At 43.3% G+C, this 26,045-nt stretch overlaps 1 protein-coding gene across 1 annotated transcript in view; it reads left to right on the forward strand.

Annotated features, from left to right (window-relative positions):
* AFF3 (ALF transcription elongation factor 3) overlaps window positions 1-26,045 on the forward strand; it is a 560,353-nt gene that overhangs the window by 256,411 nt on the left and 277,897 nt on the right. Inside the window, exon 7 of the mRNA XM_067704167.1 lies at window positions 7,542-7,589. Coding sequence (XP_067560268.1) covers window positions 7,542-7,589 — 48 coding nt within the window. The remainder of the gene's footprint in view (window positions 1-7,541; window positions 7,590-26,045) is intronic.

Genomic DNA, 26,045 nt, shown 5'->3' on the forward strand with positions numbered 1-26,045 from the left:
ATGCACAGGCTCAGTGGCCATGGCTCACGGGCCCAGCCGCTCGGAGGCATGTGGGATCTTCCCGGACCGGGGCACGAACCCGTGTCCCCTGCATTGGCAGGCAGACTCTCAACCACTGCGCCACCAGGGAAGCCCGAGCTTTCTTTCTATTGAACAGATTTTTAAGTGACTTTCCATTATTGTTTTGGGTAATATGTTTTATTTTTGTTTCTAAGAAATTATATTTTGGCTTTATAAATTCTGACTTTTTGCTTTATAAATATTTCATTGGTTTTCTCTCTTTGTTATTTTCTTTTTCTGCTATGCCTCTTTGATTTTAAATTTTCAATTGCTTAGCACATTGGTTTTTTTAAAAAAAAATAATGAAAGTTTTTAGTGTATGAATTTACCTCTAAGAATATCTTTGGGAGCATCCCATAATTTTGTTTTGCAGTATTTTTATATTATTTTCCTGTAAATATGAAGAGTTATTTATAGTTGATTTTTATAGTGATTTTTTTTTATTCCAAGAGTTCTAGGAGATTTTAATGTCTACCCTGTTTTAATTCATAGCTTAAGTGTTTTGATAACTTGTAGCTAAAGAGTCTGGGCTATAAAACAACTGCTTTTTGGAATTTTTTGAAGCTCTTTTATAGCTCAGTATATAACCACTTCAGTAGCTATTTCATGTGTGCTTGAAAACTTGGGGTTTCCTCATAATGGTCTAAGTTCATGATATCTTTCGGTTTGTCCTTATTTAATTTTATTTTCAAGTTCTCTATCTCTCTTATATAGTTGGGATCTTGTTTTGGTATCCTTTGTCTCTTAGGAAAAATAGGGCTGGGCTAAAGATGTCCAACCGTAATAATTCTATTTTTTTCCTTTTTCTTAGCATACCTTATTTTGATGCTCTATTAATGCCCTATTTTTTCCTCATTCTGTGTTGTACTCTCCAATTCATTTTTTTTTTTTTTTTGCTATGAACTGTTCTTTAGTTGAAAATAATATCACCACTATTTGCTGTCATTATGTTTGCATTCTTATGATATACTTTTTTTTTTTTTTTTTTGTGGTATGCGTGCCTCTCACTGTTGTGGCCTCTCCCGTTGCGGAGCACAGGCTCCAGACGCGCAGGCTCAGCGGCCATGGCTCACGGGCCCAGCCGCTCCGCGGCATGTGGGATCCTCCTGGACCGGGGCACGAACCTGCATCCCCTGCATCGGCAGGCGGCCTCTCAACCACTGCGCCACCAGGGAAGCCCTATGATATACTTTTATACACCTTTCCTTTTTTATTATTCTTTTTTTTTTTTCTCAGTGTATAAACGTCTAAGTGGTGGTGACAGTAATTCTGAGGGATAAAACTGGATGTGAGCAGCAGAGCAACAGGTGAACCAATTGGCTGAGCACACTGGGGAGGTCAGGAGTGGGGACCCAGGAGGGATGAGACCCGTCTCCGGCTCTGGCGATCAGGAGCAGAGTGTAGCCTCCAAAGGGGAAGTGGGGACTTCCCTGGCGGTCCAGGGGTTAAGACTCTGCACTTCCAATGCAGGGGGCACTGGTTCAATCCCTGGTTGGGGAACTAAGATCCCACATGCCGGTGACTGTGGTGCAAACAACAACAACAACAACAAAAAAGCCATGCAGGCATGATCATTCCTAAAAAAAATAGCACTTGTAAAAAAAAAAAATTGAAGAAAGAAAGAAAAGAAAAGAAAAGAAGGGGGAAGAGTTAGGTGGGCATAAGACTTGCTGAGGAGAGGACTGGCTGACACGCTCCTGACTTCAGGTGACCCTGGCCTCAGGTGAGGCTGGTGCCACAGTCAGTGGATGGAGCTTCACATAGACTTGCGATAATCCCTGGATTCAAGCTTAGATCCTCGCCCAGTGCTTTGGTGGCACTGATGGGACACCTAATTTCTTTGTACCTCAATTTTTCTCTATATCAAAAATAGTAAGACTTATTTAAAAATATGTCTGTAGAAGTATTCAAGAGTGTGCGTGTGATAAACAATGTCTAAATGTTTGAGGACCTTTCGAGTGCTTGCAGACAGACAAGGGTACTGTGACTTTAAAACAGTATTATTTAGCGTGAAGGTTCCGCCTTCAATGTGTCTGATGAAGAGTTAAACTATTTTTGAAAACAGGATATGTGCAGCTTCATCTCCTCCATAGTGAAATGACATTTCCCACTGATTGGATCGAGCCTTTTCTTCTTAAGCTTGGCTGGCTTCTTCCAGCGCTGTGTGCGTGGCATGGTAATTAGGGGCTTAGGTTCTCAGTGGCAGGATGCTCCTGGCTATTTCTTGAGCTATACTTACCCACAGCTCCGTTCCTCACACTGCGCTGGCAGAGCGTGTGGTGTGTATTTTTAAGCGGTAAGATTTGAGGAAATCAGTTCCATGGAAAAAGGAACGTGATCGACAAGGCTTGTAGAGAAGGAGAATCAGCTGGGGTTGCTCGCTTTTAATTGAAGTCTAGTTGGAGGTTCAATGAGGTGAGGCTGTTATGACAGATTTCAAAATGTAATGATAGGAAGAGGGGGTGGGTTCATCAGAGTCGGAGTAAATACAGAGCAACAGCTCAGCAACCCAGCGTGAAGCAACAGCTACGAACCCTCACAAAATGCAGAGTAATTAAAATTGGCGTTGCACAGCCCTCCTCAGTGGGTACCTTTCCAAGGAAAGCAGTGACTTTATTGTGGAAAAATATAAACACAAATTTGGAGATGTAAATTACATGCATGTTTTAATCCTGTTCATAAACACGGAAAGTTTTTAAAATGTAAAAAGAATCAAAGTGCACAACTGCAGCTGAAACCAGATTTGAGAAGGATCTTGAGAAAGAAAGAAGGTGAAAGGCCCTTCAGTCTCCCCGACCCTCACACCCTGCCCATCCCAACCCTACCTACCCATCTCCCCCCCAACCCCACCTTTGTGGATTCGGAAAAGAAGAGATAGAATTCTGCCCTCCAGTTTCTGAGGACACAAATCCTTGTCTTTAATTTGTCAACATCACAGAAGAGATGGTTAGTGTTAACCCTTTCTCTCCATTTCCTCTCCTGCCTTAACCCTTTTGGTCTATGCGTGTGATGTTTGAGGTTCATGAGTACGGTCCACAGTGACTAAGCGTTGGATAATTTGCAGCATGGGAATGAAGGAGGAGATTTATCCAAACACTATCCAGATTCTTCCATTTCCATACTTTAAGCACGAGAGTGACCTCAAGTAGAGCCAGTTCTAAAGGTTGAGCTTGGAGAAATAGCATTAGATAGTAGAAAACTGACTGCAGTGGTGTTGAAGAAATGTGTGTGGGTTCTACCTTGACTGTCCTTTGCTGCCAAAATGATTTTGGACAAGAATCTTCACTTCACTGGGCCACAGTTTCTCCATCTAAGCTGTAAGATTCCTTCCATTTCAACCTTTCTGTAATATTATGCCTCATGGATCCACTCCAATCTAGATAGGGCCTGGGAAATTCAACCCCAATGTGGTACCCTTCCCCAGGTGGCCCCAGGAGTCAGAAATGTTCCAGACGAGGGCCAAGATTTTCCTCTGCCAAAGCTCCTCCACTCTGTAATTTAAAGCCATGTCTCCCTGAGACTTTTGTAGGAAGTCTTTTGTCCTGGCCTCAGTTCTGCACCTGCTCAGTTGGGCAAGGGACCTTCCCAGGAGGGAATGACCCGATGTCTGGCCAGACCATCAAAGTTCACGGTTGGAGTTGCCATCGAGATGACCCACTGTAATAATTCTGCATATTTCATCTACATTGATGAGGGAAATATTTAGCAGAGCTTTTATATTCTGTTCCTCTCTCAGTGTGTTCCCTCTTCAGAGTAGGGTAGTGGAAATTTATAGGATTATGGGGAGAGATACTAAGGGCCACCTGTCATTGAGATAAATCATTTCAAATGAAATTATAGTGTGGTATTCAGGGGAAGCTTAGTTTCAAGGAACGAAACACATCAAGAGTCTTTGTAGTAAGTTGTGTACCTGGGTGAGTCCACCAGGAGAGCATGAAGTCAAGTTTTCCTTGATTGATTGTCTTAAGGTGGAAAATAAAAAGTACATTGAGAATTTAGCATCTGCTCTCCCAGTATATTACATGGTAGGAAAGGGTTGGGATTTGGAAGCAGGGTAAGAGAAATGGTTGTGGGTTTGAAGATTCGTTTTCCAGTTCGACCACTGATTCCCACCTGAGCTCTGAAGGAGGTCAGTTCAAAGGACCCTTGAGCCCTGGCCTGGCTGAGGCTTCACCACATAGCCTTTGTGATGGTTGCCTCTGGCTGCCCTGAAAAGGAAACAGGGTTTGGGCTGGTTCCAAAAAGAGCTCTCTGATCTAATTTGATTGGAGTAGCAGAGCGGTGAAATTTCCAGAGCAGTCCCAGGAAAAGGCATTGGGAACAGAAGTTGGGGGTGTATTAGATGTATGTTGCCAAACTGGAACTTTTGGGAAAACAGGAGAAGGGATGAATATAGGAAAGAGGAATGAAATATTAGTAAAAAGCTTTGGGTCTTCTAATCTTATCACGATATTTAACACTGTTTTTCTTGTTTTATAAGGATAGACATATATGTTATGTTCATGCACTGTTAGCAACAGTAGTTGTGCTTTGCACATTTCATTATTGATTTTCTTAATGATGAGACTAGAAAGGAGTAATTTATACAAAGACAATATACCTGTTTTAACTAAAACATCAAATAATCCATAAGGAAATAAACTTCACCTAAAAGTTCTCAAACTGTTGGATTAAAGTCCTAAATATAAAAACCCAAACTATAAAACTCTTAAAAGAACACATGGGTACATCTTTATAACCTTGGATTTGGCAATGACTTCGTAGACGTGACACCAAGAGCAAAGCAATAAAGAGAAAACTAGGTAAATTGGACTTCATCAGATTAAAAATTTTGTGCATCCGTGAACACTATCAAGGGGGTGAGAATACATTCCAAAGAATGGGTAAAAATATGTGCAGATCATGTATCTGATAAGGTCCTAGTATCCAAAATATATAAAGAACTCTTACAAAACAATAAAAAGTTAACAAACCCAATTTAAAAGTGGGCAAAAGACATTTCTCCAGAGAAGATACACAAATGGCCAAAATGCACATGAAAAGATGCTCAACATCATTAGTCCTTAGGAAGATGCAGGTTAAAGTCTCAACACAGTACCATTTTACACCCATTAGGATGCCTAGTATACAAAACACAACAAAACCAGAAAATAACAAGTGTTGGTTAAGATGTGGAGAAAGTAGAACCTTCATACATTGCTCGTAGGAATATGAAGTGGTACAGCCAGTGTGGAAAACAACTTGGCAGCTCCTCAAAAGGCTAAGCATAGAATTGCCGTATGACCCACCAATTCAACTTGTAGTTCTATACCCAAAAGACGTGGGTATTCAAACAAAAACTTGTGTACAGATGTTTATAGAAGTGCTATCACAACGGCCAAAGTGGAAAAACCAAAATGTCCACCAACTGGATAAACAAAACGTGGTCTTGTCCATACGATAGAATGTTACTCAGCCACAAAAAGGAATATAGTAGACATAGGTTACGACATGGATGAACCTTGAAAACATTATCCTCAGTGAAACCAGCCAGACACGAAAGGCCACGTGTTATATGATTCATTTATATGAAATATTTAGAATAGAAAAACCCCTAGTAACAGAAAGTAGATTAGTGGTTACCAGGAGCTGGGGAGAGGGAGGAATGGCGACTTCCTGCTTAAGGGGCATGGGGTCTCCGTTCAGGGTGACGAAAACGTTCCTGAACTAGATAGTGGTGACATTGTGAATGTATTTAAGGCCAGGAAATTATACCCTTTAAAATGGTTAAAATAGTAAAGATTATGTTATGTGTGTTTTACCATTTCCAGACTCTATAAACATCATAGAAACTCTGGTAATTTGACAAACAGATGAGCTCAGGTTTGCTGAGGAGATGCATATATTTGAAGTACAGCCTTTGGGACTGGGGAAAGCTTCTGGAAGAGAAAATGTGCATGACTGAGGATGAGTCCTGTTTCCTGGCCCAGACTTGCTGTTCTGTGGCCTGGGGCGAGTCATGTAAACTCTCTGAGCCTCAGCTGGGAGCCTTGGACACACCTTCTATTTCTGGGCAGGAAAAATCTCAGTCACTTGTGGGACCTTCTCAAGCCTCACACACTTGCATTCACCTTGGCCTCTTACCATGTGAAGGGTGGAGTATTCCTGATGGAATGCTCTACTACCAGGAAGAGCGGGTGGGGGACACACACAGGGGTCTGGGAGTGTGAAAGTACACTTTCTGGTAGCGCCTTTGTAATACTGAGAAGTCCTGGAGCTGGTGGTGATAGCGCTCGCATTCCTGGGAAGGGCAGGAGGTAGATTCATTCCTTCCTTCCTATGCCGCCCACTGGCAGATATCCACACTGAAAGACACAGAGCCCCTGAGTGGGTGGAGTGTCTGTCCTAGAGGGAGGAGAGATCATTCCAGAGTCCGTCTGTGAACTGCAGTTGTGGTGAGTGTGCTGAAGAAACAGTAAATGCTGCGTGGATGAGTATTCCAGGGCTAGGGATGCTCTGAGGGTCATGGTTGACCTGCCTCTGAAGGATGACTTGGAATGAACCAGGAAAACCAGGAAGGTGCAGACCAGCATTCCTGGGGGAGAGAGAACCGTGAGGGGGAAGGAAAGCAGAGTGGGCTTGGGGAAGACATCGCAAAGAAAGCCTCATGCTGGAGGTCATGCTGAGTCGTGGTCAATGTCATTGAATTAAAAGAGCAGGAAAGTATTTTGCTGAGACCACAGTAGGCACTTGTACCAGCAAATGCTGCTTTCTCGTCCCCACAAAACTACCTCCTGTACTCTGGGAGTACGTTACCAGCAGTAACCACACAGCATCTCTGAAACTGAAAATGGTCCCCAGAGTTGGCTGTGACCTGAAGCCACCGTTCCTCGGAGCCTATACCATCTCCCCAGCACAGGGCAGTGTGGGTTACAGAACCAGTGGCTCTGGAGTGTGACACCCAGCCTACCCTGAGGGTGCTGGGAGAATGTGTCTCCTTTTGGTCTTTTGGGTTTGGGCCCATCACCCAGTAAATCTAGGCTCTGAGGATGGTAGAACTACCAAGAGTTTCACTTGTATTCGGCAGGACCATTGCATGTATTTGGTGGGTGGACCGGATCCATCTTTGTGGTGTAGGCCACATTTGCTTCCACACTTTGATGGAACCCAAGGTGAATGGAGCTCGTACCTGCCAGTCATGTGCTGTACTCCTAGGAGCCTTCCCTGCTTAGAGTTGACGTGGTTGGAGGGCCCAGCGCTGCAACTCTGGGGCGTGTGCGATGCTCCCGGCCGCCCTGTCCACGGTGCAGCGGTGGGGAAGGGAGGATGGTCACAGCCTTGATTGGAGTTGTCCCATTAAGGAAGGGAGCTCATCTGTAAGTCCTACTGCAGGCAAGGCCCCCTGTCCAAACTCCATTAAATTTGGAGGCTTATGGGTCATTTCTTCTCTGTAACCATGAGTCTGTTCTATCTGGCTTAATGTTTTTTCCCTTTGCTTGCAGGAGAGTAGATCTGGAGAAACAAACAGCTGTGTTGAAGAAATAATTCGGGTAAGGATATTCTTTTACAAATCTTATCAACTGGTTGACATAGATTCCAAATAGAAGGAGGTGCAGCTGCAGTGTCAAAGTGAGCCCGTTGTGCATGTGTTGTCTGATCTTTACCCTTTCTGAGGGTAATCACCTAAGTTGCCTAAATAACAGTACTTTACAAAACAACTTCTAAAGCTTCTTTTAGAAACCTAGGAGCTACACCTTAATCTGGTCTCTTTGCACAGGCTGGGGTGACACTGTATGAAAGGGATCAGCTGGAAGACAGAACAACAGAGTTGAGATGAAAAATATGATTGTGTTCACATTTGGATGCCCCCATTTATCACCCTACTATTTAAAAACATCTTTCAATAGTCTGTGCTTTCCAGTCAGGCAGGGGTTGCCTGGTTATTTTTCTCCCAAACTTAATTAGAATCAGAAGCACTCTGACAAAGAGGTGATGCTCCGTGTTGAAAATTTATTTCTATGTTGTTATGCGTGTTATTATTTTGCCTGTTTGTCTCTGTAGGCCTGTCCTTTTCATCATCATCCTCTCACGCGCACAGCCTCTGTGAACTAGTTTCATGCGCAGATGCACTTAGGCTGGGCTGTTCTGCCATGTTAGTGTTCTCCTGAGTACTCAGAACTTATAATCAGGATGTCCTCTTCAACCTATATTTTGTCTTCAATCATATTTTTCATCGGAATAACCTAATAATTGATAGCTCTCAGAAAGCTGATATTACACTGGGCAAAACACCAAGGCAAATCAGACCAGATGGTGTGGCAATTCTCTATAAAGAAAAAGAAAAACTTTATTTTAATATGTTTGTAACTTTTGGGCATCCTACACACTTTTTCGTGAATGGCTAGTGAATTACAGTAATATGGTTATGTGGTTTAAAATTTTACATTAACCATCAAATTGTTTTCAGCGGTAGGATTTTTATTTCTTCCTGGAAAGCATTATTTCATAAATAAATTTTTTCACTCTCAAATGGATTAAAATAACTCACTGAAGTTTGATTTGATGAATTCATAATGATTTTTGTTTTTCTGGGAGAGAGTTATATAGAAAGCAGTTGTCAAAGTGTGGTAGCTTCATTTCTGGCATTTAATTATACGTTGTATAAAATACGCGTTGTATTTTACATCTAAATTATCTCTATCTTGGGGCCTTGTTTCAGGTTAAGCACAGACAGTGTAAAATGCAGATGTACTTTTCCTATTTTTCTCTTTTAACATACTTTCATGTTTGGGGTCCCAATATTCAGTGTTCAAGCCATCTTCCTTTGATTGGTTATGGTGTTTATATCTGCAAAATGATAATACCACAACACACCAATCCCCTCTTTGGTTTCTCTGTTTATGTTTAAAAAATCCTACCCCTTCTCATCCTTTCTTATCTTTTCTGAGGATATGGAAGAACTCTGTTGTTTGACCTTTCTGTCCTATATTCTCAGCAGGGCTTGAAGTTTATAAAGAGCTTGAGTGTTTCTCATACCATAACGATATACTTTAGAGAAGCAGTCCACAACCTTTTCGGCACCAGGGACTGGTTTTGTGGAAGACATTTTTCCACGGGGGTGGGGGGATGGTTTTGGGATGATTCAAGCGCATTACATTTATTGTGCACTTTATTTCTATTATTATTACATAGTAATATATAATGAAATCATTATACAACTCACCGTAATGCTGACAGGAGGCGGAGCTGAGGCGGTAACGCGAGCGATGGGGAGCGGCTGTAAATACAGATCAAGCTTCGCTCGCTCACCGCCGCTCACCTCCTGCTGTGCGGCCCCGTTCCTAACAGGCCACGGACCAGTAGTGGTCTGTGGCCCGAGGTATGGGGACCCCTGCTTTAGACAGTGCAAAATTCACTTCAAATAAAACTGAATGCTGGGGCTTCTCTGGTGGCGCAGTGGTTGAGAGTCCGCCTGCCGATGCAGGGGACACGGGTTTGTGCCCCGGTCTGGGAAGATCTCTTCCACGTGCCGAGGAGCAGCTGGGCCCGTGAGCCATGGCCGCTGAGCCTGCGCGTCCAGAGCCTGTGCTCTGCAACAGTGAGAGGCCCGCGTACCGCAAAAAAAACCCAAAAAAACTGAATGCTGTAGTCAAGAGTTTAAAGCATTATGTATTTTTTTCTTAAGAAAGCTGATGAGAGCCTGGCACCCCAGCCCCACTCTCCTACCTTCCCATGATACTGACCCCGAATCCATCACACCACGGGTGCCGCCCCTGCCTGCCTTGAATCAGGCGTGGAACAAGAGGAAAGGCCTGGACCAGTGAGAGAATTGATTTATGTGTACGCGCAGGGTCAAGGGTAGGGGGGATGCTTCCTTCATCGGAAGACAGCTGAGCTCTGAGCTCCACACTTCCCAGAGCTTGTGAGGAGTGTTCCAAAGAGGAGATGGTATAGACTGGGAAGTGATGGTGGTACTGGTGCTGTCATGTGAGCATCTTTCTCTCCCCTCACCTGGCAGTCTAAGGTGTTAGTAGTGCTCTAACTTCAGGAGCTCCTAGAGGATCATGTCTGTGTTCCCAGTTTTGCCTGGAATGTTTTTCTGGCTGTCACCTGCCTCTCACACCAGGCAGCCCCAGGATCGTCTTCCCCTCTTATCCTAAGCATCTCCTCTCCTGCAAACACAAGCGCAGGGCGCCTTCTCAGTTACAGCCTGTTGGATTTGTTGTGTATCTGTCACACATCAGTATTCTTCCCACACGGTGGCCCTAATGTTTGGAATTTAGAATTCACGATTTTGTGGAATGAATAAATAAATGAGTGAGTGAGTAAAAGAATCCTCCAAAGGAGAGTGATGAGTACCGTTGTGATGGCTCAGAGATTCCCTTTGCTATAAATCACAGACAAGATGTACTGGCCTTTTTAATGCTCGGTTCCTGTGAACCGTCTTTGTGGAGCCCAATTTTCCTTACCAGCATCTCTCCCCTTGGAATCAGCTCAGGTAAACCTGATGTCAAGGTCACCAGAGATGCTTCCGACTTGCAGCCATCTCGCTGTAAAAAGGCTCTCTCTTGTTGTGGAGGAAAATCAGGGTCATGAAAAATACCTTAAAATTATGAAAATGGAGGTGGTCATTGCACAAGTGTTTGCATGCCCTTTCCATGTGGGAGGTACTGGAAACAGCGGTGGGTCAGAGAGACATGACCCCTGGCCCTTTGGGAACCGACAATGTGCTGGAAGAGATAGATACTAAGTTTTTTTTTTTTAATCTCATAAATAAATGTATAATGTGAATTGTGGTAAATACTCAGGGTTTTATGAGCGCTTACTCTAGGGTATATTACCGAATTTGGGGTCAAGAACTACTTCCCTGAGGAAGCAGCCCTTGAACTGAGCTGGAGGGTGAGTAGGAAAGCAACCTAAGGAAAATGGTGAAGCTTCCAAGCAGAGGGAGTGAAGAGCTCAGCTTGTTAGAGACCCGGGAGGGAGAGAGAAGGCCCGCGTGGCTGGAGAGCAGGTGGGAAAAGCCAGGCAGGAGCGGCCAGTCGTGCTGTGCTTTCTCAGTCACATTCGAGAGCCTCTAAGCACAGGGGAACCGGCGAAGGATTGGAGCTGGGAGCAGTGTGATCAGATTGCACCGTTCTGGCTGCTGTGAGGAGTGGCTTGAGGGGAAAATGGAAGAGGAATGTGGGGCTGATGCAGGCTCCAAGCGAGGGATGCTTGGTGGAGACACGGGAAGATTGAGGGAGATGCTGTGTTGGGTTGGGGAGAAGAGGACATCCTCTGTTAATTTTTAGACGTGCTGAGTTTGAGGTGCCTTTGTGATGTTCAAGTAGACGAGGAGAATGTAGAGGAACTCAGAACAGAGGTCTGAGCTGCAGGCCAGCATTTTGGATGAATTAGCACATGGGCAGTAAAACCACAGAAATGGGTACATTTGCCTGGAGAGAGACTTGAGGCTGAGAAGCAGTGAGGGCCTGAATTCCACCATTTCAGGGGCAGGGAAGGGAGGAAGAGCCACTGGCAAACGAACATGAGAGGGAGTGACTAGAGAAAATGGGGACCGTGGAAAGCCACAGAATTCAAGGAAAGAGAGTTTCCATCCAACAGGGTGCAGAATTTCTGAGAGGACACGAAAAGATGAGGATCGAAAGCCACCCAACGGATTGGACAACAAAAAGGTCGTTGGTGACCTTATGGAGAGCTGTTTCTGTGGAGGAGAGGGGGCAGGGTCCAGACTGGAGAAAACTGAGAGGGTGGAGTCCCTGAGTTTAGAGACCTCTTGTGAGGAAAGGCAGTGGTTTCCGTTCCATTTGTTTCCATTCCATTTATTTCCTACACAGTCACGACCACCAATGAGGATAGGCTAACATTTATTGAGCACTTACTATATCTGGGACACTCTTCCAAGCTTCTTGCATGTGTTTTCTCATTGGACCATCACAACTGCCTTCTGTGTAGTTGGGAACTATTATCATCCCCATTTTACAGAGGAAGAAACTGAGGCGAGGGGAGGTTAAACACAGCTCGCCAAGGGAACAGCTACCACATGGTAGAGCTGGGATGTTAACCAGCACCACCATCTGGGACCAGCACCCCCTCTCTCTTACCTGCTGTGCTGTCTTATTAAAGGAAGAAGCCCCCCCCCCACCCCAGCTCATTCATGAAACCACTCAGGCATTTTGCTGTGAAAGGGAGGTTTCCCGTTCCCATGTGTGTATGATCTGAAAGTGCCCGATCACGCGTGTGTGCACTTGAACTTAATGGAGGTTTTATGGCCAACGTCAGCAATCTCACCTTTGAACTTCTTTTTCCTCCCCCTCTCTTATTTTTGCTGAGGTGACTGTTTTCAAGTCATTTGAATATTACATTATGTTCTCCAGTATAATTATTTTTTATCGTCACTCAGAGAATTTCAATCCTGGGACCTAGTAAATCTGTGTATTACTGCAAAATTCATTTAGGAGATGGGCACTAAGGGCTGGGAGCCCTCATTGCTGACATATGTTTGTAACAGACAGTTTTCTGTTACACTGTGTTTCATCCCTAAAGGCTCCAGTGCTGTAATACTTAGGTGCTTTCCCTAGCATTACCCATTAACGTAGAATGGCATTAACATTTGTTCAGCAAATAAAATCCATTTACAACTTAATGGGGGTGTGCAGGGCTGGAATCTAGAATGCACAGATTTTATGCCGCACAGCTCTAGATGGTGTTTATTGCCAAGCATTCCTCATAACGTAGGGAGCCTTTGTCATAAGAGACCAGTGTTTGGAGATCTGGTTTGGATTTAAAGGATGAATTTAGAGACAATCTCAGTGCAACATCTGAGCAGATTATCTTCTTGGCTTTCATCTTTAGTCACTAATTTAATTCCAATTTCCTGTGAAATATTCATGGCGACTGTCTACGTAGAGTTGCCTTTCTGTTGATATGAAAGGAGTAACTGGGACTTGTTTAAATTCTGGAGACCCAAACCAATTTCCTGACACTATAATTGAACGGATTTCCAGCAGACAGAGGGAACTCCTTTTCCTTGGTTTTCTAGAAACTAAGGAGCCTCCTAGGCAAGATTTCCAGTTGTGATGCTGGGAGATCTGTGAGTGAGGAGAGCGTTGAGATTACCATCACATGGGACGCACGTCGTCATGGCCCCCTCACGTGTTCAGACCCTGGATGGTGAGACAAGAGAAACCTTGTGCTTAAACGTCTACAGGCTCCGTAACCCACATGAAAATATATTAGCCACTCGGAGAAAATAGAGAACAAAGGGACAACTTGTTTTAAGTGACCTGTTTGGGTCGTTTGCAGAGCTGGACCTAGGTCAAATCTCCCGTTTCAGACCAGACAGGCGTTTCCTGCCTCATGTTGTTTTTTTTTTATTTTATTTTATAAATTATCTCATTTGTTTCAAGTAGTAAAGATTTTATTCATGGCAAAATGAAGCCCACAAGTGGCAAAATCAATCCGGGTATAAATGTAGAGGAGCCTGTTTATATATCCCATGACTTGTCATAATAAAATCGAATCAAAGCAAAAGTAAACCTGGTGGAGGTCTAGAGAAATTCACCAAGCAAAAGCTACATGTTTTATCCAAGATAAATGAGTTTCACTGGGTAGTGTTTTGTTTTGATTTTTCTTTTTGCAGTTGGCCACTTGGATGGATAGAGACAGCAGGAACACAACTGATGTCTTATTTTACATCTGTAGGTGCATTTTTACTAGATGTTATTGTATTTGTCCTTTTGGCTGAAACCAAAAGCCCTACTTAAATGACTCCATTTCTCTTCCGGGGCGTCCTGGTGCCTGTAAGGGGTGTGCAGCAGCCTGCCGCTTGTTTCAGGGCCATTTGGCTACACTTTGTAGGCTTTGTGATGACTCTGGAGGTGTCCAGTTTGTAACAGAGGTGGGGCGAGAATACTCTAATTCAGAATCTGTTCCGAGCCCAGAGGCTTTGGGGTGATGGCCACAGGGACCGTGCAGGTCTGGAAGCTCCCATTGGGAGTGAATGGCTTTGCCTTTCTGTTTTTACCTGTCTCCTTCTGATGCACACGGTTAGACATCACAGAGGCATTTACAGAACCAGGGGTGTGGAAGACCGAGGGGATGTTAGCAGCCCAAGCAGCATATCTTCTGTGGGAATATACTCTCTGCCCTCATAGTCAAGGGTGAGTTCTGATACCGCAGTCAATATCTTTGCCTGGGTGTTTGTCATTATCTTACTGTGAAGGTGCCGACTGGAAGACAGGAGGAGGTGCACACACAGTGTTAACAACAGCTGGATGCCACAGGCCGTCACGGAGCTCACGGTGCCGTGTACCTCCTGCTGTGCCCAGGCTGGGACAAGGGAAGCATGTCAGTAGCCAGACTGCACCATGGGCGGGGTTTCCAGCAAGGTCAAAGGCACACCTTCCCCATTTCTCGTGAAGAAACTTGGAGAACTTCAGCGCTACATTAGAGGACTGAGGCATTAAATATACTTGATTTTTAAAGTTGTCTGTTGCTCTAGCCTTGCAAGGTACATCCACCGAGCAAAGAGATAGTGAGACTGGGCTCAAGACAGAGTCAGATTCTTGGAAGTCCTCTGCAGAGCCACACGTGCTCTGGCCCCATCTCTCACCCCTGCCCACCTCTCACTCTGTACATGGCTTCTGCAGGAGCGGCACCACAGCTCTCTCCCTCACCTCCGGGCTTCACGCATGCTCTTCTCTAACCCCAGAGCACGCTCTGTCTACGCCTGACCCCGAACACCTGACTGTTTCTTGCTTATCTTCCAAGCCTCACTTAAGATGTCACTCCCTCCAGGAAGCCTTCCTGATTGCCAGAGTCTGAGTTAGATGCTCTTGTTCTATATTCCCCAAGTACCCTTTACTTTTATCATAGCACTTATTGTACTGAGTCGTAATTGTCTTTCTTAAGCCCCATTAGGCTCTTACCATCCATCTCCAGGGGCTATCAAACTGCCTGGCATGTAATGGGTGTTTAATTAATGCTGAATAAATGGATGAGGAATAATGAATGAATGCCTTTGACCTTTTGCTCAGTGTCTGTTTCTCCTCTCCACCCTGTTGTCCTTCCAGTCCTCCAACAAAAAAAAGATTGAGGTGCTGTCCCCCTGAAACATAAGCTCTCCAAGGACGGCCGAGATTGTTGGGTTACCTGGGAGCATTAGAACATTCTACATTTCGCACAAATTCGAGAGAGATGAGAGTTCAACTAATAACTCCTGAGGGTTGGAAGTGAAAAGGCATCCCCAGCTACTGCTGGTATCCATGCCAGAAAAGCTCAGACCTTTTGTGTCTGCCACTTGTAGTCTGATTATCTTTCATGAAACTGAGTTTTTCATTTTGATAGCTAATGAATGTAATGTACAAGTTGAAGAAATCAAGATAATAAATTTGCAGGGATAATTTGGTTAATTACCATATTGCTGCTGGTGTAATCGAGGGAGGGAAGTCAAAGCTATTTCCACTGCTAATATGCTCCGTGTAAAGCAGTTCTTGGAACAATTACCCAAAGTTATCAACTCAAGACGTACATTTTAAAATTGTACTTATTACCATGAAAACCACACACGGTGTTCTCTTTTTTCAAATGGAGGGTTGTGAAATTACACAGATTTGCTGCAAATTACTATTGTACACATACAGGAAAGTTAAAAATAATTGCTAAGATCGAAAATGATAATTTGAGGATTGACAAGATACAGGCCTTGAAAAATTAGAACCTCTATCTAGATATTAATGATATCTTTTAAGTAAGACATAATTACCTGTAGTTCTTACACTCATAATTATTTAGATCATTATAATGGAAAAAACTTAGAAACCTGATTATTCTTTTGCCATTTCATTTATGTGCTGTTTTATGATTTCTGATATATTTGGTTTATAGTTATGCAGTTTGTGTGTTTTTAATGGTTGTTGGATGCAATGAGATGTAAGTATTTTAAAAATGTAGGGGTTGAAACTCAGGACGTTTTTCATGACTTTTAGAACATGTGCCCGTATTTATCTACAGGCGGTTTTGTTCTGATTTTGAAAGCTGTCCACACACACAGCCCACAGTTTCAGAATAGGTAATCCAGTTTGGGCATTCTTTTTTTTTTTTTTTTTTGCGGTACGCGGGCCTCTCACTGCCAGGGCCTCTCCCGTTGCGGAGCACAGGCTCCGGACGCGCAGGCTCAGCGGCCATGGCTCACGGGCCCAGCCGCTCCGCAGCATGTAGGATCTTCCCGGACCGGGGCACGAACCCACGTCCCCCGCATTGGCAGGCGGACCCCCAACCACTGCGCCACCAGGGAAGCCCTAGTTTTGGCATTCTTTAAGCTCCTAAATTAACTGGTTTTTGTGCCTGAGGCATTTTCCCATTTGCACATGGCTCCATTCCTGGGCCCACGTGTAGCCCAGAAGTTCTGGAGAATCGCTATGCTTGGCCTGCTTCTGAACACCTTTGGTTCTGCTGATGAACTGGGAAACGTACACCTCTTCCTGTCTCTCCAGATACAGTAGTCCTCTTTTATCCGAGGTTGCAGTTACCCATGGTCAATTGAGGTCTGAAAATGTTAAATAGAGATTTCCAGAAATAATTCATCAGTTTTAAATCATGTGCTGTTCGGAGGCAGGTGATGAAATCTCGTGGCATCTTGCTCCGTCCCACCTGGGATGAGAACCGTCTCTTTGTCCGGCGTATCCCGTGCATCTCGGTATCTCTCTCGGTACTGTGTTCAAGTGGCTCTTATTTTAGTTAATAATGGCCCCAAAGTGCAAGAGTAGTGATGCTGGCGGTTCTGCTCTTCTCTGCCTGTGCCTAATTTATAAATTAAACTTTATCCTAGGTATGTATATATAGGAAGAAACAATGTGTGTAGTGTTTGGTGCTACTTATGGTTTCAGGCACCCACTGGGGGTCTTGGAACATATACCCCCTGGATAAGGGGGGATTGCAGTATTGGGCTGGAAAATAATGTCATATCCTGACACTAGCTGATTTATTTCTTACAGCTTCTCCCTCTCTCTTTCCTCCCACTAAAAAGGTGTACCTATTTATGCAAAAGTATATCTTTCTCTCTCCCCTGAATTTCCTAAAAAGTTACAGGCGTTGTAACCCATGGGCAGTTTGCTGTTTATTATTACAACTTTTTCATTACAGCGTTTTCATTTTAATGCCTTATTTTTAATTGTAATCCTAAATCATGAGAGGTCTGTGGTTCTGTAGAATTAAAAATACTAAAAATTTTATATTCTCCTTTTTTTAAAAAAAAAAAGTATTTTTCTGTGAACATTGATTAGGCTTCTGAAACGTGATTAAAAATCCTAAGATCAACATGCTTATTATTGACATATTACGCATTAATTTAAAACTCTATGCCTCAGCTACTTGTAAATATCTTTTTAATAATCTCAAATATAGATTTATTTTTGCATATGAAGTACATATTTTCTAAAAATCACCCTGGGATTCTATAGTAATTTAACAGTATCGATATATTTATATCTGCATACTTTATGAATCATTTTAGCTTTCCCTTCTCTGGCAATAACTTGTGATCTCACAGTATTTTTGGTCAGTTTTTAAACATGTTTTTGAATTCAGTTTAACAGTGTCTATCTGGGTGGGGGAGAGGGAATGATAGGCTTTCATTTATTTTTCTTATTTTTTTGCAATTTTGGAAGCTATTTTATTATATATAATTAAAGAGTACTTTTTTGGTAAACATACTATTTTTAATAAAATATAATCTATAAGGGCAAACAAGAATCAAGGATATGATAAAATATTGATTAAAATAAATCCTACTCTTTCCTTTGTAGAATATAGATTATTATAAGTGGTTACTTTTTATTTTCCAACTTGGCAACAGTTTAGTACGATAAGCCCAAGAGAAAAGTTAATATATTCAAGATATATTAATATCTGAGTTTGAATACGCAAAGTATTTTTAAAAAGTAATATTATAAAAATGAAAGTCCTTGAGCATATGCTGACAGGACAGGCTTTTAAAAATAGAACCTTTCAAGTTAGCTAAAAATGTTAGTACAGCTTCTGAAAAATGACCAAATCCCCCAAAACCTACCCAGGCTGCTTCTCTGGAAACCAAATGACAGTCTTTTACCCAGCTTCAAACAGGAAAGCCATTTGAAAACTCAGCTGCAGATAAACTAGAGAGAAAGAGGAAAAGGGAGAAAGAAAATCTGGCCATGATGCATGAAGAAGATGGTGTCGCGAGAGGTTCCCTCCAGTGAGAGCAAAACCTCCCCTCTGGGCTGCAACATGAGCATTGATCATTCTGACCTTTCCGCTTTCTATTTCCTTGGTTTTCTCAATGAAGTCTCTCACTCAGCCCTCCACCCGCACCCCAACCCCAGACTCTGGAAAGAGGCAAGAAATGAACACTGAGTTCTTTTGGACGTTCCCTGGTTATTGTTGTATGAAATCAGGAGATCACTGTGACATGAATACAGACTCAAGAGCAGATTCCCAGCAGGTTCAAAACAATGTAGATGGTGATGGGGGGAGGGGGGGACTCATGGTAACTGGAGTCATCTAGAAAGATCGTCAGCAACCCTTGGATAGTTGAAATGATTAATCACTTCAGCACAAAAGAGCACAAAAGGAGATTTGTTAAGAATAAGCGAGGGACAGAGTGCTACCTCCTGGGGTGACAGGCCTGTCTGCTTAATAATGTATTTTTAAAGTGTATGCCACATCAAAAGCCAAGCACGTGCAAATGGAGGAAAATGGAAAGAAAAAGCAGTGGTCAGAATACTTAGTGCATTAGAGCAAATGTTTCCGAGATCAGATTGGCAATAATTTTGATTGGAGCATTTTTTAAATGCATTCTTATGCCCCACCCAACCTCCCACCCCCAAGGTCTTAGCAGCCCTGGGAAAACTCACGGTCCCTAGAAGGATGTGTGCTGGACCTTTTATCACTAAAAACGATAAAGAGCCCATCAAAGCAATATTGTGTGATAGCCCCCCTTTCTTTGAGGTGCAGGGGTCTCAATCGTCTCCTTGGACTAGAGCAAACTCCATGAATGAAAGCAACAGAAGCAATAATGATAGCATGGCTTAACACGCATTGATGGCTTTCTGTGCCCTCGATGTCTGTTATCTCCTTTAATCCTCACTCTAACTCTAGATGATGTCATCCTCATCTTCCAGAGCAGGAAACTGAGATAAGGGGAGGGGAACACATAGTAAATAAGAGACATGGTTAAGGTTTAAACTCCAGAGTCCAGAGCCTAAGTTCATAAACCAGATAGAGTGATTTTTTTAAAAGGCTGAATATTTTCAGTACGTAAGACTAGGCAGATTCTTCTTGTGGGGAGGCGTCAGGACTCTTGTGTTCGTACCACCTCTTTCTCACGGCCTTGAGGACAGGAAAGGATGCTCATGGCTGCAGTCGTTGCTTTAGAAGCCACACAGCGTTTCTGAGGAGTTAGATGGAGCATTGATGCCTGCGGTGTGGCATAAGGGGTGCACAGTGAGCACAGAAGTACCTTTTTTTTTTTTTTGCGGTACGCGGGCCTCTCACTGTCGTGGCCTCTCCCGTTGCGGAGCACAGGCTCCGGACGCGCAGGCTCAGCGGCCATGGCTCACGGGCCCAGCCGCTCCGCGGCACGTGGGATCCTCCCGGACCGGGGCACGAACCCGCGTCCCCTGCATGGGCAGGCGGACTCTCAACCACTGCGCCACCAGGGAAGCCCCAGAAGTACCTTTGATAGTTCCTTACAGATTGGTCTTGAGCGTGTATTCACCTGTAACCTAGTTCCTGGTAGTACATCTTGAAGGGCCAGCTTCTTCTGCATCAGCCTGTGTTTTGCTACCTTCCATAAAGCTCCATGTTACTGACACCACCTGCTCGTATTACCCTTCGTAAGAGCCCCAATAGTCAACACTGTCCTCCTCCCCAGGAGAGGGGTGGGTGAAAATGTAGAGTCAGAGGCACCGAGAGGTCCAGGTGGCCGCAGTCCGCACCCCTGGCTGCACAGGTGTGAATTTTCACTGTCGCTGGAGGGAGTTCTTGCATCAGACGCTCTGTCTGACAACGGCTCTGCCGCTGACCAGCTTGGTAGCATTGAGTCAACAGAGGTTTCAGTACAGTGCACAGTTTGCAAAGAAGAAAGCTATAGTTCTTGCTCGTTATTTGATATGGCTGTAACATCTGTTGCCAGATAAATTTGTGGATACAAACATCATCGTGAATCAGCATACCTAACCAAACGTTTTCCTTCATCAAACGCAGTTCTGGAGGTAAACCAGTCTTGCAAATCTGTGATTGAAATCAGCCTTTTATTTTGGAACTGATGACTGTTAGCTGCCATTATTCTCATTAGGCTAATCAAGTATTTTCAGACTCGTTGGAGATGAGGTTCACTTAAGGAAATCTCAGTCTATGAAATCCGGTTGTAGAATATTTGTGAGATTAGCTCTTTATTGCTAAGAAATCATTGTTTTGCTAAAGGACTCCTGCCTACAGGAAAGGATTAACCTAGGATTCATAGCAAATTCCCCTAGATATCTAGAATCTAGATATCTGCTTACAGCTTTTTTACAACTTAGCATGACTAGAAAACAAGGGTGTTGGAATCACTTTGAGTTTGATTTGACAAACGACAAAATGTAAAGACAATGCTTCCTTGGAATAAAAATGAAAGCCAGTGGGACATTATAAATCACTTTACAAAAATATCACTTTTTTTTTTTTTTGTACAACTGTTCAGGTGCGCACACTAATAAGCAAAGCGGCTGCAAAGGGAATAAATGCAGACTACACCCCCTGGTGGAACATTGTTTGATAGGTGGTTGATGGCGTTTTCTCTCTTTAAATAGAGTTGAAGTGCGTATTTAAATTTCTTTGCCTTCTTAATTATTGTAAACTACGTTCATTTATGTCAATTTATGCCTGTTAGTTGCTTCTACAAGTATATGGTTATACCAAGTATGCCTAATTATGAATCAGATTACCCAGGCAAAGTCGTTTTTATAATATATGTTCTAGTCTACTGTGTTTCTAAAGACTCCTTTTCAGAGCTCACAAAGGATTAAAAATTATGCCTAGCTTCTAACTTATAGGAGTATTTTCACATTGAAATAAACTTGGTAGATTGCTTGGAACAGCTGTCTTGCTTATTGGCAAATGACATAGAACCCTCCTACTTAAATATAAATCCTTCCCATGTTAAGACTTATCCAACTGATGAGGAGAGCAGAGTAAGACTCAGAAATCTGCTTGGGCTTGGAAGGACAGTGAATTAAAATAGCGGAAGTCTTTAAAGAGGTAGGTTGAGAAAATCCCCAGCTTCCACATAGAGCCTTAAAAGAAGACACAAGAAGGGAAATGGGTGGATATTCCTGTACCACGTAGGAAGGATTGTATCTTTTCAATATTGTGTTTTTCATTGACATACAGATTTAATTTCAGTTAGAATGTGATTGCCTACATTTCTGTATGATTTTGTAGCACCCAGCAGTATTCTCAGTAAGTCCTTGAATGATTTATTGAAAATCTAACTTCATGAAAAAACTGACTCATTCGATTTTTAAAGACATCTTATATATCCTTTCAAGTATGGAACTTATTACTTGTTAATTATTTACATTCAACACCTTGAGTTATTACTATAAAAAAGTCAGTGACCCCTAGCATCCAAAAATGAGTAAGAGCTGGAATTTTACATGTAGAAAATTCAGGTCTTCATGGGAACTCAAAGGCATCTAAAATTATAAACTGTTTTTACATCTGTTAGGAATCCACTCTTGAGTGGATTAGGAGTTTATAATGATACCTGTGGTTACTTGAAAATGAAGAATTGGGCATGCACATTCAGCAGAGTCAGTAGTGAGTTTTCTTTTTTTTTTTTAATTGGGGTATATTTGTTTTACAGTCTTGTGTTAGTTTCTACCGTACAGCGAAGTGAGTCAGCCATATGTATACATATATCTCCTCTTTTTTGGATTTCCTTCCCATTTAGGTCACCACAGAGCACTAAGTGGAGTTCCCTGTGCTATACAGTAGGTTCTCATTAGTTATCTATTTTATACATAGGAGTGTGTATGTATGTATATGTGTGTGTGTGTGTCAACCCCAGTCTCCTTTAACGGATTTTCTTCTCCTCCTGTGGCAGCAATAACATGTGGTTGACCCAGGCTGGTTGTATGGCTCAAAGGAGATTAAGGATTGCACACAGCTTGGTAAAGTGCTATTAAAAACAGCAGTGTTTCAGCTCAGAGCTACAGAAGGTAGAGAGCTGGAGAGAGCACCACTTCCACTCTTACAAGAGGAAAAAAAAGCCAGAGAAAGCGCACATTAGCTACTTGTATTAAACCCATGAAAGAACTGAGGTCGCAAGGCAAATGACCTGAAATGTGAAGGGAGACAGGCACCTTCAGGGAGAAACAGGACTTGAGCATCTGCTTGTAAGGGACGCCACCCAAGGCCATGTAAACCAGTTAGAAGAAACTTGTATGATTGGCAAAGGTGAACGTGGGCTCACAAGAGGGCACCACAAGCACAGGGGAGTTTGCACTCTTCTGCAGGCTTTTCTTCCCCCAGGTGCTCATAGGGAAGACCTGGGAGCAGGCTGGGAGGCCTCACCTGTGGTGTTGGCTAGGGGAAGGGAATTGCAGCCACTGCTGAACCTCCACCCAGACCCATCTCCTCTTTCTCTCCTACTGATCACAAACCTTAATCTGTAGGAAGAAGGGCACAAAACTGCAGCCTGAGAGCCCTGGTGGGTCCCCCTATAGCTGGAGGAGAGGAATGGCAACCATCACCCAAACAACGCACACCCTTCTCCCCTGTCATTCCTTAATCTTCAGGGGTTAGGGCAACCAGAATGCATCCTGAAGTCCCTGTGGGAAACCCACTGTGTCGGCAGAGTCTGGGGTTTTTTTTTTTAGAAAAAACAAAAAGCTCTACCCCTAGGGAAGGGTCAGGAATATGTGCTTCCTAACGTTACATTACATCTGGAGGAAAGCTACACCACCAAGACTCATGTTCACAGCGCCCAGCTAACACCAAGGCTTAAGCAAAACATCAGAGACCGTCTTCTTTCCCCGGCTCTCCAACCACTGCACAGACTAGCACTGAGTAAAAAGAAGAGTGGGATACAACTGGGAGAGCTATGCAAAGAGAAGGCCCAAAGCCTAGTGGGAGACTCATAGCCCAGCAGAGAGCAAATTCACATCCAGCCCAACCCCTCATTAGATTAACACAAACCTCCACACTGAAGACCTAACAGAAGGAAAGGCATTCTCATCTCCAAGAATAGAACATACTTCCCTCAGAATCTCCTGTCTTATACAACATGTTTGGTGTTCAACGGAAAATTAGGAGACCTATAAAAGGGTAAGAAAAAGCACAATCTGAAGGGACAAAGCAATCATCAGAACCAGACACAGATATTAGAACTATCAGACACGGAACTTAACTGGCTACAATTAACATATTAATGGCTCTTAAGGAAAAGGCAGACAGCATGCAAGATCACACCGATAATTTCACTAGGGTGATGGAAACTGTAAGAGATGACCACATGAAAAAAGTTCATAAATGAAAAAGAGATGAAGAATGTCTGTAATGGACTCATCAGTAGGCTGGGCACAGTTGAAGAAAGAATCCATGATCATGAAGATAAATCAACAGAAATTACTCAAACTGAAAACAAAGAGATAACAGTGTAAAACAACAACAAAAACAGAACAGAGCATCCAAGACTGGTTGGATAATATTAAATGGTCAAGCACATGTAACTGAAATTCCAGAAGGAGGAAAAACAAAGAGAACAGGGCAGAAGAAATAATGGCCAAGAATTTTCCAAAATTAGTGATAGACACCAAACCACATATCCCAGAAACTCAAGCTCAGAGAATACTTAGCAAGATAAATACCAACACACACACATGCACACAATCACACACACACCCTAATGTATATCATATTCAAACTGCTGAAAACTGAAGACAGAGACAATCTTGAAGTCAACCAGAGAAAAAAAAGACACTTTACCAACAGAGGGACCAGGATAAAAATGACAGACTTTTCATGGGTAACCAGGCAAGCAATAAGACAACAGAATACATCTTTAAAGTGTGAAACGAGGTGAGGGGGAACCTCAACCCAGAATTCTCAACAAAAATATTCTTCAAAAGCTAAAGAGAAATCGTTTTCCAGGCAAATAAAAACCGTGGGAATTCATTATCAGATCAACCAGACAAGAAGTGGTAAAGGAAGTTCTTTAGGCAGAAGGAATATGATGTAGTCAAAAATTCAGATCTTCCCACACAAAAATAAGAGTATCAGAAACGGAATAGATAAAGTAAAACAGGCCCAACAGCATGTAGTAAATGCTAAAGCCTGGCCTTACACCGAGTTCCTTTATTTACTGATTAAAAGGCAACCATTACGTACTATTTAACAGGTAGGGAGTTTGAGCTTGGAAAGATGAAGAAGTTGTGGTGGTTAGGGTTGTACAAGGATGTAAATATACGTAAGGCCACTGAACCATGTACGTAAAAATGGTAAATTTTACATCGTGTGTATTACCTCAGTGAGCAACTGTTATATCCAAGAGGTGCTCCACAGCATGCAAACATACAGCAATGTTTTCCCTCTCATTTTCTCTCTTTTTAAATTTAATTTAATTAACTTATTTATTCTTGGCTCTGTTGGGTCTTTGTTGCTGCGTGTGGGCTTTCTCTAGTTGCGGCGAGTGGGGGCTGCTCTTCGTTGCGGTGCGCGGGCTTCTCATGGCGATGGCTTCTCTTGTTGCGGAGTGCGGGCTCTAGGCACGTGGGCTTCAGCAGTTGTGGCTCGCGGGCTCTAGAGCGCAGGCTCAGTAGTTGTGGTGCACGGGCTTAGGTGCTCTGCGGCATGTGGGATCTTCCCAGACCAGGACTCGAACCCGTGTCCCCTGCATTGGCAGGCGGATTCTTAATCACTGTGCCCCCAGGGAAGTCCCTCATTTTCTCTTGAAACCCTTTTCACAAGCTACTTCTCTCCCTGCTGATGAATGAAATCTCAGTAACTCCCATGGCTTTTCCAGATACTACTCGATGATTTTAAAGTTCTCTAGTCACTCTTAGTGACAAAATGTTTCACTTCAGTAATTAAAGTGCCCAGTCACAAGCCATCATCAAAGCTCTGAACTTCATTTAAAGTTAAAGATTTCTTTCCGCCAACTTGGGTTTCCTGCAAGCTGGAATCCTAGGAAGGAATGAGGGTCATGGCTGTGCCTTCTCTATTTCACTGGCTTGCGCTTTTCTTTTTTTCAGTTGAGATTTCTGGTTCCACTAGAGCTAGGGTGACAAGAGAGAGGTGAAGGGCAAAAGAAGTCACACTTGGTGGTCCTTGTGAGCTGACACTGGTGCTCTTTTGGGTTGGTGGGTCTCTCTCTCTCTCTCTCTCTCTCTCTCTTTAGGAGAGAAAGAATATTCTTTCTCTCACAGGGTTGTTTAATGGTTCCAAGTAGATTTTCCTAACTGTAAACATCCACCTGTAGCTGCTTTGATGAGGGTGATGCCCCTCTTCCAGCCTAAACGACCTCACTTCTTCGCCTGTTTTTGCCCCAACCTGGCTTCTGCATCCAATGGTACAGTTAGTCTCTGTAGATGGGAGTGGAGCCCATAGCCAACACAGTCTTCTGTGCTGCCACCCTGGCCACTCAAGTCAGCCAACGCCCCTGTGGAGTTTCTCAGGCTTGTGTTAGGTATTCCCAAACTCCCAGAGCAAATATAAAGCCCCCCGAGGGCTGTTGGGGTATGTGTGGGTGTGGGATGGGGGCTGTTTAAAAGCCTTCTTACTTGAGCTTGAGGTGAGGAAAAACCGTCTCCCTTCCCCTCCCTCACTTCAGATGGGGGAGGCAAATGTAGCGGTATTACAGCTACTTTCTCCAACGAAATTCACTTTTGGGGCCTCTAAAAAGAAACGGAATTGAGTTATTTGTAGTGAGGTGGATGGACCTAGAGTCTGTCATACAGAGTGTCGAGCAAAAGGTCATGAAA

The sequence above is a fragment of the Pseudorca crassidens genome, chromosome 14 (genome assembly GCF_039906515.1).
Source record: "Pseudorca crassidens isolate mPseCra1 chromosome 14, mPseCra1.hap1, whole genome shotgun sequence".
NCBI lineage: Eukaryota > Metazoa > Chordata > Mammalia > Artiodactyla > Delphinidae > Pseudorca > Pseudorca crassidens.